Source organism: Myodes glareolus, chromosome 20, assembly GCF_982192425.1.
Source record: "Myodes glareolus chromosome 20, mMyoGla1.1, whole genome shotgun sequence".
NCBI lineage: Eukaryota > Metazoa > Chordata > Mammalia > Rodentia > Cricetidae > Myodes > Myodes glareolus.
In genome coordinates, this window is record NC_142045.1 from 22,496,897 (window position 1) to 22,517,138 (window position 20,242).

General features: G+C 43.1%; 1 protein-coding gene across 2 annotated transcripts in view; it reads right to left on the bottom strand.

The window, feature by feature from the left end:
• The window catches only part of Gmps (guanosine monophosphate synthase), a 56,426-nt gene that overhangs the window by 33,459 nt on the left and 2,725 nt on the right, over positions 1-20,242 (bottom strand). The window contains exon 2 of one of the 2 annotated variants that reach the window (XM_048424613.3): positions 18,661-18,862. In XM_048424613.3, coding sequence (XP_048280570.3) covers positions 18,661-18,862 — 202 coding nt within the window. Of the gene's footprint in view, positions 1-6,284; positions 6,480-18,660; positions 18,863-20,242 lie in introns of those variants that run through there. The other variant, XM_048424614.3, reaches the window with a different exon arrangement.

The following is a 20,242-nucleotide window of genomic DNA, read 5'->3' on the forward strand; positions in this document are numbered from 1 at the left end:
ATCACTGCCCAGCCTTCACTTGTGCTTTTGTTTATAATTGTATGTTATTTTCAGACTACATCACTGGCCCTCAATCTTCACTGTTCCCTATTATGTATGCCGTCTGGCATTTGACTTCAGTCAGACTTTCTCTTAATATTTCTTTACCTTTGGCACTGAGCATGAGGTTAAGAGCAGAAGCAATACTATGCTGAGCCCTAAGTAGTCATAATGTTTACACTTGGCTCGTGTACTTTTGCCACCATTAAGGGAACATCAAGAAATTACTAGCATCAGAACAGAAAAGATAAAGTGGGGCTAGACATGAAAGGTGGCCCAAAAATTTCTGAACAAAGAATACAGTATTAAGTTTCTTATTTTTATGACTGTTAATTACCATCCCTGTGGCTATAGCTGATATGTCATAGTAACATTAAAGAAAATCACTATATCGTGTAGTGCTATAGTACTTTCCCTTGTACACATGAAGTCCTTGGTTTGAGTCATAGCATTGTTTAAAAAATATAAAGTATCAAATGCCTTTCTGAAAAAGATTTTGATTCTGCTTTTCATAATTATACATATGAAAAATATACAATTTAGTCAAAACTGTAGAGAAATGTTTATAGTTAACTCTGTGACCTTGTCTTTTTTAATAATTTATTTTTAAGAGGCTGGAGAAATGGTTCAGTGATTAAGAGCACTGGCTGCTCTTCCAGAGGACCTGAGTTCAATTCCCAGAACCCAACAGGCAGCTCACACTTGTGTATGTAACTCTAATTTCAAGGAATCCAACAACTTTACACTTACATGCAGGCAAAATATAAAATAAAAAATAATTTATTTTTAAGATTATTTCATTTCCCACCTCCCTTCCAAACCCTCCCATGTATCCCCTTGCTCTCTTTCAAATTAATGGTCTTTTCTTGTTACACGTGTGTGTGTATGTGTGTCCCTAAATACATGAATACAATTTGCTTAGTCCATGTAATGTAATTTGTATGTATATATTTTCAGGGCAAATTTGTGTGCTCTTCCCTAAGTAAGTCTATTTCTCCTGCTTTCAGAATTCCTTGGTTGCCTGTAGTTCTTTGTCTGAGGTTGAGGCATCAGTAGTTAGCATGTCTACTGATGTTTTCCTTGCTCAGGTCCTGTTTAGTCAGTCCTGTTGGTGAGCCTTTGTGAGTGTGGCTTGTTAACCTGGTCTTTTTGATATACATCACACTGAATTCTTCTTTTCTTCCTTCTAAATTTTTAAATATGTGTCGGAGTGTTGCCTGCATAGATAGACATATGTGCACCACGTGCATGCCCGGTGCCTGAGGAGATCAGAAGAGGACACTTGTGAGCTGCCATGTGGACACTAGGAATAGCACACGGGTCCTCTAGGAGAGCAGTCAGAGAAAGTTCTTTAGAGCCGAGCCATCTCTCCAGCCCCACCACACACTGATTCTTTAGCTTTGAATATAAAATGTAACTCATACTTTACTTACTTTCTTTCTTACTAAGAGGCTAACTAAGGAAATAAAGACATCAGAAAGGAGGAATCACTTGGAGGGACCATAACTTCTAGAGGGAAGCCTAACAAATGCGGGAAATCCCATACTCCATAGGGTAACAAGCCCGACAAACAAGCTGACAAAGTGTCACAATAAATAACTGAAAACAGCTTTTATTTCACTTAAAAACAAAACCAAACAAAACCAAGTTAGGTGCTAGGGATGAGGCTGAGTTGGTAGCGCTCTTGCCTGGAATGCAGAAACCTTGGATTTAATCTCCAGTACAGCATAGCCCCAGTATGGCATAAGCAGCACTTTCTGATGCACAAGGTGATGGAAGCAAGTGGCTCAGTCGTTCAGGGTCATCCTCAGCTATATAGCGGGCATCTATCCAGGGCTACGTTAAACCTTGTTCCAAAACAAAATTCCAACCTTATTAAATGCACAATCTATATGCCGAGACTATCTGTATGATCAGCACACCTAGCTTCCAAGTTTTTTGTTTTGTTTTTAAATCTTGGTTTAGCCAGTTGTAGTAGCACACACCTATAAATAATCCTAGCACTTGGGAGGTGTAGGCAAGATGAACAGGAGTTCAAAGCTATCCTCAACTACAAATGAAGTCCATGCTAGTGGGACTCAGCCTAAAAAAACAACCAACCAACGCTGTATTGCTATGCATGCCAACATGTGCATCTTTTAAGCATTGGGATGTAGCATGTAACCTCTACATCCCAATCTGGGAAATGGGAAGTATCAAAACCTACTAAAAATTATCCTGATCAAACAGTTCAACTCTTGGTATTAATCCAAAAGAAATATAAACGCCTATATCCACAAAAACTAAGCAGAAAAATCAAATGATTATCAAATTGTGAAGGGACAAGACAAATTCTGAGATACATATACATTGGGGGGAAGAAAACCCACAATCTTTCCACAGGACCCAGATTCAATTCCCAGTACCTACATGGCAGTTCACAATCAATTGCATCTCTAGTTTCAGGGAATCAATACCCTCTTCTGGCCTCCATGACAACCAGGCACATGTGCAGTGCAGATACTCATGCAGACAACACCCACATATTAAAAAACAAACCACTGGTATATACATCACCACATTTAACAATGCTCTGCACTGAGTGAGGGTAGCGGCAACCACTCCATGGCTGATGCTATAGGCAACACTACTATGGAAATATTCATGTACAATGACTGGGGTGGTGGTGGTGACACACACTGTCAAAATTCAACCTATATACTTGCCAAGATCTGTACAAGTTACTACATGACACATCTCATCCTAATAAAAATTTCAATAAAAAAAATTTCCAGGGCTGGAGAGATGGCTCAGAGGTTAAGAGCACTGGCTGCTCTTCCAGAGGTCCTGAGTTCAACTCCCAGCAACCACGTGGTGGCTCCCAGCCATCTGTATGAGAACTGGTGCCCTCTTCTGGCCTGCAGGCACACATGGAAGGAATGTTGTATACATAATAAATAAATCTTAAAAAAAAAAAAATTTCAAACTTGAAATCACCCCCTTCACAAACCAAAAGATGCTATCACAATGAGTAACTGTCAACCTCAGTTTTCAATGACATTCGATAGGGAATCTCTATGCCGGCGTCATTAACAGAGCCAACTCAAATCTAAGAGCCAGTTTGCTTGATACAAAATCCCAATTCTGGACTAAGGTTCTACCTCACTAACATGTGCAAGACCTGGGGTTAAGAGAAGGGGTTATGAGACAAGAAGAGAGGCAGAAGAAACAGGAAGATGGAGCTCAGTAGATGGTACTTGCCTGGAATGTGAGAAGCTCTTTATTGGTCTAGCATATACACATACAGTAAAAACCATCTCCTCAATCATTTGTCGTGCGCTTGTAGCCGGGCGTTGTTACCTGCGTAAAACTGGTAGCACTGCTGAATGTAAATAACAAATTAACTCAGACATGTTTTACTGAAAATTTGGCCCACTCCAAAGGCACTTTCACTTGGTTCACAGAGGGCTTTTTGGAACCCACATTACATTTTTTTTACCTGTACCAAATAAATTTAAAAGTTATTTAAAAAAAAAAAAAGGCTGGAGAGATGGCTCAGAGGTTAAGAGCAGCATTGGCTGCTTTTCCAGAGGTCCTGAGTTCAATTCCCAACAACCACATGGTGGCTCTCAACCATCTGTCATAAAGACGTGCATGCCGATAGCACACTCATATACATAAAACAAATCATTTTTTTTTTTTAGTTATAAAGAGTACACTGAGTGCAGTGACTTACACTCCTAATCCCAGTCCAGTATTCAAGAGACTGGAGCTGGAGGACTGCCATGATTTCCAAGCCAGTCTGGACGACAGTGTGAAACCCTGTCTCCAAAATCAAACACGCTAGGGCTGGAGAGATGTCTCCACCGTTAAGAAAAGCATTGGCTGTTCTTCCAGAGATCCAGGGCAGTTTCCAAAACCCACACTGTGGCTCACAACCACCTAATTCCAGTCGGGAGGATGCCATACCCTCTTCTAGTCTCCACTGGCACCAAACATCTAAGGGGTGGGAATGCAAGCAAACACACACGCAGGCACACTAGTTTCTTAGCTTTTCATGCTGTGTATGATAAGATACTATGACCGAGAGGAAAGGGCGTATTTCGGCTTACAGTGGAGTCCATCATCAGGGAATTCAGGGAGGAACTCAAGGGGACGAAGCTGGAACTGAAGCAGAACCACAGAGGTACACTGCTTGCTCCCCAAGCTGTTTTACACAACCAAGGACCACTGGTCCAGGACTGAGTTTAAGGTGAACTAGCTATATTTTATTTTCAAGGTCATGTTGGGGTAAGCATCTCACAACTCCAGATGTTGGTAACTCCAGTCCCAAGCAATCCAACACCCTCTCGCCTGGGGGGGGGGCTGGCTCCCATCCACATAAAATTGCCCCACAGACTTGCCAACAGGTAATCTGGCCAGCATTTTCTCAGCAGAGTTCCATCTTCCCAGATAACAAAAAGCCAACCAGAATACCCATTTACATAAAATAACAGAATTTCTAAAAGTTTAAAAAATGGACTGGAGAGATAGCTCAGCGATCTCATTGGCTGCTACTATGAGAATGCAGGTTCAATTCTCGGCATCCCACAGCTCACAACTCAATTCCGGTCCAAGAGGATCCAGTGTCCTTTTCTGGTCACCCATGGACACTCAGGCTCACAAATGCAGGCAGAACTCTCAAACATCTTTTTGAACAAAATTTAAAAGTGTGTGCATGTAGTCTTCGACCAATGCTCTTGTTACTACCAGGAAGGGACTGGGATACCATCCGTGACAGTTAATTCTAATTGCCCAGCTTAAAAATTAGTTTGTTTTTTAAATTTTTAAATTCTGTATAAGGGTGTATGTAATGCCTGCATGTAATATGGATGCCCAGTGTGCACGCAGTGTCCACAGGAAACAGGAGAGAGCACTGATCACATGGGACTGTAGTTAGACAAGTTGTCAGCTGCTCACCCCTCAACATGACCTTGAAATACATCACAAAGATCAGAATTCTCATCTTAAAAAAAAAGTGGAAAAAAATTATGCTCATACTGTTTAGATAAGTTGAAAACTGAAATTTTAACTTTTTGGTGTGGCTTAATTTCATGAAAACCCTCTTCTCTATCGCACCATGTATTTTTCAAAGCTTGTGAAGTAGCCCTGTATTCTTCTAATATCTCTGCGGATTCATGCACCATAAAGACGCGCTCTTCCCCTGAGTTTTAAGGTTCAAAATTGAAAACAAATGTACCATATACATAAGTATATGATGAGATTAACTCTTCAGAGCATGACAGGTGCTACCTCACAACATTTACTCATTTGTTCAAGGCAGGTTTTGAATGGTTTACTAAGTATTAAACAACCATTCACAAAGTTGTGACACTTAAGCTCCATCTTTGTAACAATACTGAAATTATGCTTGACCCAAAGTTTGGAATTTCATACACCCTAAGGGAAATGCAACCAGTTTCCTGAAGCCAGGCTACAACAATGCAGAGGATGATGTACACCTCGCTAAAGTAAATGGTATTTCAATAGTGCAGTTTCCCGCTGACAAAACTGGCTTTGTGAACGTCATAAATATCTCCAGGCCAAAGACGACTTTAAGTAGGAAGGGAAAGGGGGCCAATAACGAGGCTGGGCGAGAAAGGGTCTCAATGTCCCAACGCTCCCGCGTTTTGGCTCACGTAGTTAGTCAACTTTTCCAGCACCAGAGAGACCTCGGCGGGCAGGAAGAGACCCCACAAGCGGGAAAACGCCCCACCCCCAAAACTAGCACGTGAAACACGAGGCAGGGTGTGCAGGCCTCTCCCTCCGGGATGGCGGGAGAACCGGACGGCAGGAGAACCGGACGGCGGCAGAACACACCTGGGACCAGGAACAGAGGCTGCGGTCGGCAAGCTCGCTAGGGCCCCGCGGCAGCGGGAAACACAGAGGTCCTCACCCAGGGGGGTGAAAAGACCACAGGCCAGCCCTGCGCGACCGCCGCACGCGAGGCCCCGATCCTGCCCTGTGGCTGAAGGGCCTCTCAAGAACCGGAGCCCAAGGCCAGGTCGCCACTGAGCTGGAACTCGACGCCCACGGCCGCGGGGGCCGCTTCCGCCGCTGGGATCTCTACACTGGCAAAATCAACGAGGCGCCTCCAATATCGGGAAGCCGCGCAGGCCGGGCTGCGACACTGCGAATGCCGCTGCCCCGGGCCGTGAAACGCTGACGGTTCCCCAGGTCTCGCTCACGCCGCCGGAGGGCGGCAGGGACCCCAAGCACAGACTGACCTTGGAATCTCCGTTGCACAGGGCCATCGGGGCAGTTGTGGCGGGAGGGCGCCGGAAAAATCCGCGCCGCGGACGGAGACCGCTGGAGAGGCCTGGGCGCGAGCAGCCACGGGACCAGCTAACAGCGGTAAGCGTGCAGCACAGCAGCAGCCCGGAACGCGACGCGGTTCCGTAGCACAGTCAGTAGCGAGCTCTGCTCCCGCCTCCAGCTTCCGTCGGGCCGCCGCCAACCGGCCCGCCCTCGGAGGCGGGGTCACGCAAGCCCCGCCCTCGCCGTCGCCTTGGGAACGGAGCCCCCAGCCTACCAGAATGGAAAGGATTCGGCACGCGGAGGCGGCCTGGGTCGCCCTACTGCTAGGAGGAATACACGGCGTTGAGTGCCTGGGCTTTGTCACCAAGGCCGCCACAAGAAAAACCTCAGTCGGGAGGCTCCTTGCGCTGGAATGGCAGCTGAAGTCGGTGGCACAGGATAGCAGACCACCGAGGGTCTCTTGGGTAGCTGGGACCCAATTGCAGGACATAGGAGAAGCAAAGGTTTAGGTTCATCAAAAGGTCTGCAGCGCCTGCAGAATTTTCAGAAAGAAAGGAGTTTGAGAGCAGCACTGATTGGCAGCAGCTAGTCCTGGAGCCGAGCATAGCAAACAGTGCTTTCATTAGGATTGTTTTCAGGGAAGGAACTGTAGTTACCCCAGCTAGCCCCTTGGCACCCATCAGGGCTAGTATTACTTTGAAGTGGTTATCTGAAAGTGTCAATCAGGGTTGAGGGAAAACACTAACAGAACCTGTAGCAAATTGTCCTGGCTCACTCCTGAATATCAACACCAGGAAAGCTGAGTGAGACAAGAGAATCGCCATGAGTTTGTGCTCCCCCGCCCCCCACACATACCTTGTCTCAAAAAAACAAAACTTGGAATGATCACTTCTAGTAAATGTAAATCCTTTCAACAACTTTTTTTTTTTTTTCGAGTCAAGGTTTCTCTAGTTTTGGAGTCTGTCCTAGAACTAGCTCTTGTAGACCAGGCTGTGTCTGTCTCCCGAATGCTGGAATTAAAGGCGTGTGCCACCACCGCCAGGCTCACTATCCATTTATTGTAAAGCACTAACACTGCCCATGCTGGGCCGTCAGGCTTCTAGCTCAGGTATTGGGACTGAGCAGAGTGGAGAAGGAGAGTTCTCATCACATCTTTGTTTGTTTGTTTTGGTTTTCGAGACCGGGGTTTCTCTTTGTAACAGCCCTGGCTATCCTGGAACTAGCTCCTGTAGACCAGGCAAGCCTTGAACTCACGGAGATCCTCCTGGCTCTGCCTCCTGAGTGCTGGGATTAGAGGTGTGTGCCACCACTGCCAGACATTTTGTCACATCTTTTACAAACCAGAAAACTAAGACAAAGTAAAATAATTTGCCACTCAAGTAGCCCTGTTTCACTTACCTTTTTGTTTAGTTTGTTTGGAAAAATGAACAGTTGAATTTTCTAATGCCATGATACTGGATTTTCTTGGTGGGTCTGTATGAACAATCCAGAGTGTAGTTAACAATAGAAGAGTTTCAACTTGTATAAACATCCACCCACCACCACCACGATCCCCAGGCAGTGCAGCAGAACAATGTGATAACTGGCATTAAGGACTGGCTACATTCCATCTCAACCTCAAGTCTCTGGAAGCTGCAAGACACATTTCAATAATGGATTCATGCTGTCACCAGGGAGAGACTCAGTTTGTTGTTATGTTTTTATTTTTCTTTTTGTTTTGTTTTTTGTTTTGTTATGTTTTGAGACAGGGTTTCTCTGTGTAACTTTGCAGCCTGTCCTGGAACTCATTCTGTAGACCAAGCTGGCCTATCCCTGGCAGTCCTGGAACTCTCTGACTCAATTTTTAACAATAAACTGCAGATTTCTCATAAAGCCTACCTTGTTGAAGAAATTATTTTCTATTTACTAGCTTGCCTGATTGTTGTTTTTCAAGAATGGATGGTAGCTGGCCACTACTTTTGATCCCAGCATTCAGGAGGCTGAGTTAGACACATCTAAGTTCTAGGCCACCCTGGTCTACAGAGTGAGTTCCAAGACAGCCAGGGCTATACAGGGAAACCCTGTCTTGGGGAGAGAAAGAAAGAAAAGGATGGATGATGTTTGGCTGGGGAGATGACCCAGCAGGTAAGAATCACCCAAACATAAGAACCCAAGTTCAAGTCCTAGCATCCACATAAAATCTAGGTGTGGCCACATTCACCTATAAACCCAGAAATTCAGAGGCCAGAGATAAGAGAATCACATAGGCTTGCTGGCCACCAGCCTAGCCCCAGGCTCAGGGAGAGAACCTGTTTCAAGAGGATAAGGTGGATATTGATAGAGAAGAACACCCAGCATCCTCCCATTGCCTTTGTGCCCATAAAGACTTGTGCACATATACCAACACACACACACACACACACGCATACACACACACACACACACACATGCACACACACAATGAAACAAGAACTTTAAAAAACTATAAGTAAGAAAAATGGCTGACGTGCGGAAATCATATGCTATGATGACCTAGCACTTGCTGAGGCATCCCTGGGAGTTGGAGGTCAGCCTAGGCTACACAATGAGTTCCACGATAGCCTGGGCTACAAAAAGTAGGGAAATGAAATAAAAGAAAAGCTTCAGAGGCTCTTGACATCTTTTCTGAGCTCTAGATTCCTATTATGGGTGATAGTTAAGCGTGGCTGTCAATTTAACTGCATCTGGAATCAACTAATAGATAAGTCACTGGGCACAAATGTAATAGAGCTTCTTGATCAGGTTACATGAAAGGGGAAGACCCACTTTACATGTTAGCATCATGTTCTCATGATAACCAGATAAGAAGGAGGTCCAGGGAGAAAAGTTGCTTTTTTCATTATTTGACTTCTCATTGCAGTCCTATCTTGCTGTGAGATCATTTACTTTGTTGCCGCTGCTACCGTTCTACTTTACTGATGAACCCAGTTTTTTCAGCCTTCTAATGTGGACTGAAGACCAGTGGCTCTCCAAGAATCCTCTAATCCTCATGTCAGAGTATTGAGGTATCTCAGCAGCTGAGGTAACTGAACAGGTACCAGGTTCTCTGGCTCTCCAGAATGTAGACAGCCACTACTCAACAACCCAGACTATATCAGGTAAGCCAGGCTGATAAATTCCCTTTACTGTATATTCATTCTCAGTGCTAGACTACTAGAGAGCCCTAATACACTATGTGGTACTGGGGATTGGATGGAGGGCCTCGCACACACTAGGCCAGCTCTTGGCACTGACCTATTTACCCAGCATTCTTTTATTTTTTATTTTCACTTGGGTCTCACAAAGTTGCCCAGACTGGCACTGAACTTAATTTGTACCTTGTGACCCTTCTGTCTCAGTTTCCTAAATAGCTTCAGTTTCAGTCTTCACCACCAGCTGCCATGAATCCCAAACTGCTAACTTGTTAAGTCCACGGAGGTCTGGCTAGCACTACCTATCCGCATCACCTACACGCCACTACTTCCTTCACATTCCTCTCCAAATGTGTAAACAGCCTCATCGCTTACATAAGGTATGTTTTTTCTTGACTCAGGCCTTTTGCACAAAAATATCTTTCTATGTTGACCTGGCTGGCCTGGAACATTATATGTAGAGCAAGGTGGCCAGCCTGGAGTACATTAGGAGAAACTGTCACAACAGAGAAGAGAGAAGGAGAACTGCGGCTGGAGATAGACTTTATAATAGGCTGTTGAGTAATAAAAGCTGGAAATATTAGAGAAACATTTTTCAGTCATAATAATAATAATAATATAAATTCAGACATGAAATATCAATGGATCTTAAAAATCAGTGAGTAAAAGATAAGAAGCAGGTCTTAATTATACTGTCTCAGAGTATCTTCCCACATAATAATTATTAATTATACAAGGTAAAATAGCAAAATTTTCTGTCTTTTTGCTTGTTTCTGAGATAGGGTCTGACTGTTAACCTTGCGAGCCATGAACTAGACATGATCCAACTACATCAATCTCCCAAGTGTGTATGCTACCACAGCTGACAAAAATTAGCAACTTTATAGATGCCTCAAGATACTGCCTTATTGAGTGATCAACAGGAATATCACCAATAACAATAAATCAGTGTCATGTGTCACTTGATGGTCTAAGAGATAAGCTTAGTGTTACATTAGGGATGCTCTACCTAAAATGCATGAAAGAAATGGAAATCAAATGCAGGCACATTCCACAAAATAACTGTCCTGGATCCAGTTATTTATTTCCTTATGAAAATAATACCCCTAAATGTGGTCACTAAAGGGAAACATTTTTCTGCAATTAGGGCAGAATTTATCCATGACAAACAGCTTTTCTCTACTTTGTTGTATCAGTTGGAGCCATCTAAAGGCTGGCTCCACTGTACCTGAGATAGTGTGGCCCAAAGGCTAGGGCTTAGAATGATCTATTCTAAGGCTTTCTCACTCACCCCTTTGATACCTGCTCTGGGAACAAAACCTCTTAGGGCTGGAACACTTGGATCTTCAGGGCATCTCCACCTCTCTGTGGCGTCTCTCTCAAACTGCTTACAGATAGTTGAATTTCGTCTGCATCAAGTCAGAATTCCCAGGGAGAGGACACCTGGTGGAAGTTGCATAGCCTTTTCTGATTCTCTTCTCTATTGGCATAACAAGGATGAAATTTAGGGTTTTGTAAGCAAACACTACACTGAGACACATGCCCAGCCCCTGTATGGCCTTTTCTAATCTAGCCATGGCTTACACACAGAATTGTTTCTCTGTCATTTATTTATTGGATGAATCAGACTCCTAAGCCAGATTCATTTCTCATATATAAAAACTATATGGTTTACGAAACCATGTAAGACCTCAGATAGCCAAAACAATCCTGAGCAAAAAATATCAATGCTGGAGGAATTGCCATCCCAGACCTCAAGAAATATTATGAGTCATGTAATAAAAAATAATATGGTACTGATGCTAACACAGACATGTAGACAATGGAACAAAAGCAAAGACCCAAACATGAGTACACATAACTACAACCATCTGATGTTTAATAAAGATGCTAAAAACATACTAGAGAAAAGACAGCATCTTCCACAAATGGTGCTGGGAAAACCAGATGTTCATACGTAAGAAAAACAAAATTAGACCCCACTCTATCACCTTGCACAAAAACTAATTCCAAATGGGTGAAAGACCTAAGCTTGGAACCGAAAGCACTAAAACTGCTAGAAGAAAATGCAGGCTACCAGTACCACACTTGATATAGGGAGGGAGGGACTTCCTGGTAGGACTCCATTTGTCCAAGAGTTAAGGCCAACAGCTGACAAGAGGGACTTCTTGAAAAGAAAACGCCTCTGCACAGCTAAAGAAACAACCAACTGGGTGAAGAGAAAGCCCACAGAATGAGAGGACTACTGTCAGCTATCTGACAGGCTTAAAACCCAGAACACACAGAGCTGCCTTAAAAGGAGCATTATGATCCTGCTTCCCCTAAGGACTGCTATTGGGCTAGATGCTGTTCCAAATGAAAAGGCCATCCTTCTAAGCCCCCTTCCTCTTCATCTGGGATACCCTCAATAACTGATACTGCCATGCTAAACTAAGTTTTAAAATTCCAAATAATATATTAAGATATAGTTCATATGATAGTGAACTGCTGAGAAATCCACAAACATAAAATTACAGGAAGGTGCCACTAGATGGTGGAATTCATTTCTGAAATGGAGCCCAGGATAAAGAAATCAGAGGCCACAGCCTGGCAGTAAATCACTCTTTGTGCTTTTGAAAAATAGTCTGCAAACTACAGCTTCAACTTCTTGATATTTAGAATTTGAATGATCTTGGCTTCTATATTTTTTCTAAGCCAAGTGCCCTGGCCTTTCAGAAACCATAGGAAGCCACATCTATCCTTGTGGTAAAATTCTTCAGTAAACTAAATAAAAGCATTGGGATTTCCAGTAGTTAATAAAGGGGAAAAAAACAAACATATTGTTTTAACATTTCCACCTAGATTCAAGAAAGATTAGGAACTTTCTAAACTGAAACATAATCAGCGTGACTACAAGAAAAATAACAAAAGAAGTCAATAGTCAGTGTGCTGTTTAAAAGAGTTGAGAATAACCCAGCTGCCTTTGGTTATTTATGGGCTGGGGAAAGGAGTCTGTATCATATCAAACATGTCAGTGATCAAGAAAAAAAAGTGGAGTAATCAATATTTTGCTAAAAGTCATTAAATTGGCTGGGTGGTGGTGGCGCACGCCTTTAATCCCAGCACTTGGGAGGCAGAGACAGGCAGATCTTTGTGAGTTCGAGACCAGCCTGGTCTACAAGAGCTAGTTCCAGGACAGGCTCCAAAGCTACAGAGAAACCCTGTCTCGAACACACACACACACACACACACAGTTATTAAATTGCCCAAACTGACCTTGGAGGTTTATTCTGGTTAGGCGAATGATGACTAGGAAACTAAACACAGAAAAACATCCAGTGTTTGAGCCTGGTGACTGGGGACTGAGGCCAGGTTGCCGTGAGTTCCAGATCAGCCTGGCTACATAATGAGGTCGAAACCAACCTGGGCAAGATGAGATCCTGCCTCAAAATAAACAGCAATGTTTAAAAAAAAAAAGTTTATCAGCTGATGACTGAGCCAACCAAACAAGAAATCAGCAGTGAGCTGGGAGCTGGTAGATCTCTCTACAGAGCGAGTTCCAGAACAGGCTTCAAAGCTACAGAGAAAAAAAAAAGAGAAAAAAAGAAAGGGAGGGAAGGAGGGAGGAAGGGAAGGAAGGAAGAGAAAGAAAGAGACAAAGAAAGAAAGAGACAAAGAAAGAGAAAAAAGAAACCAGCAGTGATATATGAAAAGGCTATACTGGGCTACTTCAGAAATTATTTATATATATGCTTGTTTGTTTGTTTTATCGAGACAGGGTTTCTCTGTGTTACAGCCCTAACCGCCTGGAACTAGCTCTGTAGACCAGGCTGACACTGAACTCACAGAAATCTTCCTGCCTCCGCCTCCCAAGTGCTGGGATAAAAAGTTTGTGTCACCACTACCCGGCTATACATACATTTTTAAAGCCAAGCATACTGGTACATGCCTGCAATCCTGGTATTTAGAAAAAAGAGGCAGGGGGATCACTCAAGTTTCCAAATATCCTGGTCAACATAGTAATTTTCAGGCCAGCCAGGGCTAAATATGAGGCTGCATCTCAATGTCTCCTTCCCAAAGAGACTTCTGTTACGACGATAGACTCCAAGCTGCTTCTGTATTAGTTGGTGAAAGAGAGAATCAGAAAAAGAAAAATATATATTTTATACCAGAACGGAAAAGCTTTAGAAGTCCACAAAAGAAGTGAAAAAAGACAGGGAAGAGTAGAAATAACATTGCACAAGTAGAGAAGTAAGCTAAACACAAACAGCTCCCTGGCCAAAGACAGAAGGCTGGGGAGCTGCTGCCTGGAGCAGTCAAGAGGACGGCCAGATGAAAGTCCCGCAGCTCTCCCTCAGGAGAAGCCCACACGGCCTTCATAACATCTCAAAATCAGTTGTGGATTTGGTGAGAGTTATCCCTCCTATAGACAGGGTAGCAGAAGAGAGAAATGGCATCTTCTCATATTATTTCACTTAAGATATGGTGCTTTTTGTTTGTTTGTTTGTTTGTTAGCTGTTTTTGTTTTTATTTTTGAGACAGGGTTTCTCTGCGTAACAGTTCTAACTGTCCTGGAACTAGCTCTTGTAGACCAGACTGGCCTCCAAATCAGAGAGCTCTGCCTAGCTTCACTTCCCGAGTACTGGGATTAGAGGCACGTGCCACAGCCACCCAGCAAGATGTGTATTCTTTAAAAGATGAGCTGTTACTAGGTGGTGGTGGGGTACACCTTTAATTCCAGCACTCAGGAGGCAGAGACAGGTAGATCTCTTGTGAGCTGGAAGCCAGCCTGGTCTACAGAACGAGTTTCAGGACAGGCTCCAAAGCCACAGAGAAACCCTGTCTTGAAAAATATAAATACATACATACATACATACATACATACTGAGCTGTCTGAGGCCCTGAAATCAGGGAACATTCATATGTTTGGGAATGTCAATTTGGCCTCTCTGTAAAGGAAGGCCTAGAGAGTCAGGTGTGGAGAGCTAAAGGCCAGACACTGACAAGAAAAGTGGAGATTTCGGGAAACTGGCTCAGGCTAAGAAGTACACACACAGAGATGTCATCACTCTCAGTGGAAACAGATCCCATCTGCAAACTGACAGTCCTAAGTGAGAGGCCAGTGGATAGACCAAATTCTACAAGATAGTCATCTATCTATCACTCCCAGATGGGTTGAAGAGGCGGCCAAGCATAAGAGATAAGAGCATGTCCGCCTTAGAGAAGACCTGTTTTCACTCCCACATTGGTTGAATGGCCTGTAATTCCTCTTTCAGGGGATCTAATGCCACTTTCTGGCCTCTAAGGACATCTGCACACCTGTGGTACACACCAAGACAGGCAAACACACACAAACATACATGTAAACAGAAAATAATTTTAAAAAGAAAGAAGAGTTACAGAGAATGGGTCAGCCTTTCCACAGAATACTTAAGTAAGTCTGAAGGAAATGCTGGTGTAAATATAGATAGCAAAGGGCATCCTGAGGAAGTCTCAGATGGAAATGAAAACCTGACTAACTGGAAAAGGTAAACCTTACAATAAACTGGCAAAGAACCATCGGAGAGGTGTAGTGTTCTGCAGTGGGAACCGAACAGCCATAAAATTGAATATTTATGAGCCAGGCATGATGGTAAGTGCCTGTAACTCATGTACAGGCAGAGGCAGAAGTGCTGTAGTTTGAAGTCAGTCAGGTCTATACACCACGTTCCAGGCCAACCAGAATCTACAAAGAGATACTATTTTGAAATAAAACAAAAACACTATCATCACCACCACCAGCAGCAAAACAGGATATTTATGGATTAAGAACTTGGGAACATTTTGCTTTCACCTTTTAAGCCACCATACTTGGCTTTATCGTTCTTTTAAAAGCCCAAATACGGATGGAGCTATAGCCTAGTTAGTAAAATATACTTGCTTAACATGAACAGAGCCTGGAGTTTGATACCCAGCACTACCTAAATTAGGTGTGGTGGTGCACGTCTATAATCCTAGCCCACGGGATACAAGACAGGAGGATAAGAAGGTCAAGGTCATCCTCAGCTCTATAGCAAAAGTATGGTGAAGGCCAGCCTGACTACAAACAGTCTCTGCACAAAGCTGCAGGAGTCAGGTTGCCTGGCACAGCACTGGGAGGAAGTTGCCTAGGTAGATCTGCAAGGACAGGATCTCTACCACAGACAATCCAAAGGCCAAGAGGAATGTGGCAGTTTGAATGATAATGGCCCCATAGGCTCACAGATTTGAATACTTGGTCACCAGGGTGTGGCACTATTTGAAAGGAGTAAGTGGTGGGCCTTGTTGGAGGAAATGCTTTGAGATTTCAAAAGCCCAATCCAAGCCCAGAGTCTCTCTTCCTGCTGCTTGCATTTGGATGCAGAGCTCGAACCTACCATACCTGTACCATGTCTGCTCATATGTTGCCATGTTCCATGCCAGGATAATGGACTAAACTGTAAACTAGCCTCAGTTAAATGCTTTCTTTCATAAGAGTTGCCATGGTCATGATGTCTCTTCACAGCTCTAGAACAGTGACTAGGACAAGGATCACATTCAAACCTTAAGATTTCATAGAACGTGCCTTGTAATTCGTAATTGCCATCTTTTTCTTTCCTTTTTCTATAGAGATGAGAAATTTCTCTCTCTGTCTCTTTTTTTTTGGTTTTTCAAGACAGGGTTTCTCTGTGTAGCTCTGGCTGTTGTGGAACTCACTTTGTAGACCAGGCTGGCCTTGAACTCACTGAGATCCACTTGCCTGTGCCTCAGTGTTCGGATAAAGGCTTGTGCCACCACTGCCGGCAGATATGAGATATTTCTATAGATGTAGATATTCCTGCCATATAACTATACTCTTTATTTATTTTTTTTTTTGGAGACTGGATCTCACTCAGTTGCCAAGGCTTGCATGGAACACAAGTTATAGAATGACAGACATGAGCCACCATGCTAAACTTCATAACTGAATTTTGGAAATCTATAACATATTTCACAGGTTCACAACTGAGGAACAGTTTCCCTCAAAATTTTATATATATATATATATATATATATATGGATTATTTTTATCACCTGTTGCTGTGATAAAACACCCTGACAGAAGCAATTTAGGAGAAGGAAAAGCCGGGTGGTGATGGCGCACACCTTTATTCCCAGCACTCAGGAGGCAGAGGTAGGTGGATGTCTTTGAGTTTGAGGCCAGTCTGGTCTACAAGAGCTAGCTCCAGGACAGGCTCCAAAGCTACAGAGAAACCTTGTCTTGAAAAACCAAGAGAGAGAGAGAGAGAGAGAGAGAGAGAGAGAGAGAGAGAGAGAGAGAGAGAGAGGAGGAGAAGGAGAAGAAGAAGAGGAGGAGGAGGAGGAGGAGGAGGAGGAGGAGTTTGTTTTGGTTCACAGCTCAAGGGAGGATGTAACAGGGGAGTCCTGGGGGCAGAAGCTTGAGACAGGTCTGTAGTCTCAGAGCTCACTATGTAGCTCAGGCTAGCCTACAACTTATGAACCTCTTGCCTTAGGCTCTTCAGTGCTGTGATTATAACATGGGTGTGACCACATCTGGCTAAAGGCTTTTCTAGTTAGAAGGTTGTTTTAGTTTTTGTTTGCTTTGTATTATCACCATCCATTAAAAAACAAAACCATACAGAAAATATTATGCATACAAACACAGACCTGAATAAATACAAAACTCTTCCCTAAAATTTTGCACTAGTAATTTTCTCCTGTTGTGTTTTTTAGTTGGATACAGAAACTTAGCATCAAATAAGTGATAATTTAACTGAAGTAGATCAAGGCAGGAAAGATCAATCACCAGCACTGCTCATACAGCTCATTTCCAAGCATGACTTCACTTTGCCACCTGGAACAGAACGGCCTAGAGAAGTTGCGAAAACACAACAGATTGTTACCTTTAACAACCTGACCAGGAAAGCTTACACCTGTCAACTGTAATATGTGTCTTTAGGAAACAAAAAGCCGAGTGCCGAGCCAGTGATGGAGGAGGGTCATCTGTCTATGTATTACTTTCATTGGTTAATAAACTGCCTTGGCCCTTTGATAGGACAGAAAATTAGGTAGGCAGAGTAAACAGAACAGAATATTGGGAGGAAGAAGGCAGTGAGGCAGATGCCATGATTCCCTGACCCGAGATGGATGCAGGTTAGAATATTTCCGGTAAGCCACAACCTCGTGGTGATATACAGATTATTAGAAATGGGTTAATTAATATGTGAGAGTTAGCTAATAAGGGGCTGAAGACAATGGGCCAGGCAGTGTTTAAATGAATACAGTTTCCGTGTAATTATTTCAGGTGTAAACTAGCCAGGAGCTGGGTGGCGGGAATGCAGCCCGCCGCTCCTTCTACAAGCAGGCTTCTGTGAAATCTCAATTGTTTGCTTAAAGTATAAAATGTGGTCTTAAAGTATAAAATGAGGGTGCAAACTGGACTCCATACCAGGGCTTTCAGGAACTGTCCTGGCTTTGATGGCATCTTTATTCCACCCTCACTGGTGTCAGAGTAATCACTCAAGAGAGAGTCCCACAACATAGCCACTAAAGAGAAATCAGTACTATAGCTAAGGGGTAATATTTCGAACAAACTATTTAAAATACTGACAAAAGCCAGGCATAATGGCACATGCCTGTACTCTTAGCACTTGAAGTTCAAGGCCATCCTTGACTGCATAGTGAGTATGAGGGCTATATGAGGCCATTTCTAAAAATAAATAAATAGGGTCTTGTCGAAATAACAACAAAAATTCAATAAATAAATAAGTTAACCAACTACTTACTAAATAAACCTACTGCGTGTGAAATAAAAGGAAATTCATGCCTACTGCTGTTAGTCTAGTCAAAAGCCCACCACTGGAGAGATCAGAGGTGCTGGGCGGGGAACTTAGAATTGCTGCCTTTTTAAATGGACATGTCAAACTGCTCTCTAAATATTTACAATTATACCCATAGGTTCGCGCTGCTTTTAGCCTTTGTCACAGAACCTACTTTCTACAGTGGACAGCAGTCCATACCAAAACTCAACCGATCAAAGTGCTGAAAATAAGTGATAGTTGAGTGCTCAGCCCTAAATGAGACATTTATATTAACCATTCCCTGCTACCCCACCAAGACTCAGGGGTCCATGTAGGAGTTGGCGGATGATGTAGAAATGTACATGTCATTCTGCACATGACATGGCCACTGCACTCGAGCTCTCAGCAGCTATGATTACCTGAACAGGATCAATCCAAGCAACATTACAGCATGGCTGGGAGGGGGACTCGGAAGGTTCCACCCCTAACTTCAGAGCTGTTGACAATTGTCGGCTACTGGGAGAAGAGTCATTTTTCTTCCAGAGTACGGTTGCTGGCAGATTGCCCATGCTCCAGTGGTTAGACACAAAGATATGCAACACTTGTTGCACTTGGTGAGCTCTAAAAAAAAAAGATATAAATGTGGGAAGGGTTCAAGTGGGGAAAGTGGGAGGATTGTACATGATCAAGACACATGTATACATGTAAAGTATTACTAAAGAATAAAAAATAATAGAGTAAATTCATTTGTTCTTTTGACCCTACCATTTGGGACGTCACTATGGACTACACAGTAAGACCCTGTCTGAAAACAAAATCAAACAAAAACTCCAATGATGTGGCATTCATAAAATGAATGACAATTACTCATTAAAAAAGAACAAATACCTATGGACAACACTGATTTATAGACATATTATTTGGATTTCAAGGATATGGGGAGGGACTTGATCCCAAATATCACATATTATATGATTCTACTCAACAGTTCTTCAAATGACATAAATATAGGGAGGGAAAACATTAGGAACTGCAGGGAATGAGGAAGAGAGAGGGTCAGTACAACTGTAAGGTATGATATCAGACAGGAATAGCACTTAAAATAACACATGCACACTAGTACATATAAAAAATGAAATCTAAATAAGACTAGCTGTTAATCTAGAAGCTACTTTATAAGCATCTATCTCCTATATTTGTAGTATTAAAGTTAATGTATTATCTATACAACTTTATGAAATTGCTTGTAATAGGCCAATATGACTGTCTCAAAATGGGGGTGGGAAGAAAGGAGTGGACGGCACCTGAGGAACAATACCCGAGGCTGTCTTCTAACCTTTATATGCACATGCACTCATGTGCTCATTCACATACAAGTGTACTCCCAACACAGGATGCACACGTAAAAGGTCGGAGGTTAGCTCAGTGGTAGAACTCTTGCCTAGTCTGTGTGGGGCTCAAGGTTCAATCTCAAAACTAATGGGGGGAAAAACAAATAGAAATGCAAACTCTTTATTTTCTCCTCAAAGAAACCAAAAGCTTGACTGCCTGCGTAGCTTTTGTCTTAGTCAATGTTCTACTGCTGTGAAGAGACACTGTGTGTTTAGTTTCAGGCATTATGCTGGCCCCTGTCATCTGGCAGGACGAACCCAGGCAGTGCCCTAGCCATTCCAGGGTCCTATGGCTATTATACTACTATCCAGTTGCAAAGATCCTTTTAAGAGACAAGCCCTAGCCAGGCGGTGGTAGTGCACGCCTTTAATCACTTGGGAGGCAGAGGCAGGCAGATCTCAGTGAGTTTGAAGCCAGCCTGGTGTACAAGAGTTAGTTCCAGGACAGGCTCCAAAGCTGCAGAGAAACCCTTGTCTCAAAAAACCTAAAAAATAAAACAAAATAAAAAGAGACAAGTCTTACCTACTCTTTCTTTCTTCCTGTCTTTGCCTCTCCCTCCATCTCTCTCAACCATCCCCACTCTCTCCCTCTGTGTGTGTGTGTCTTCTC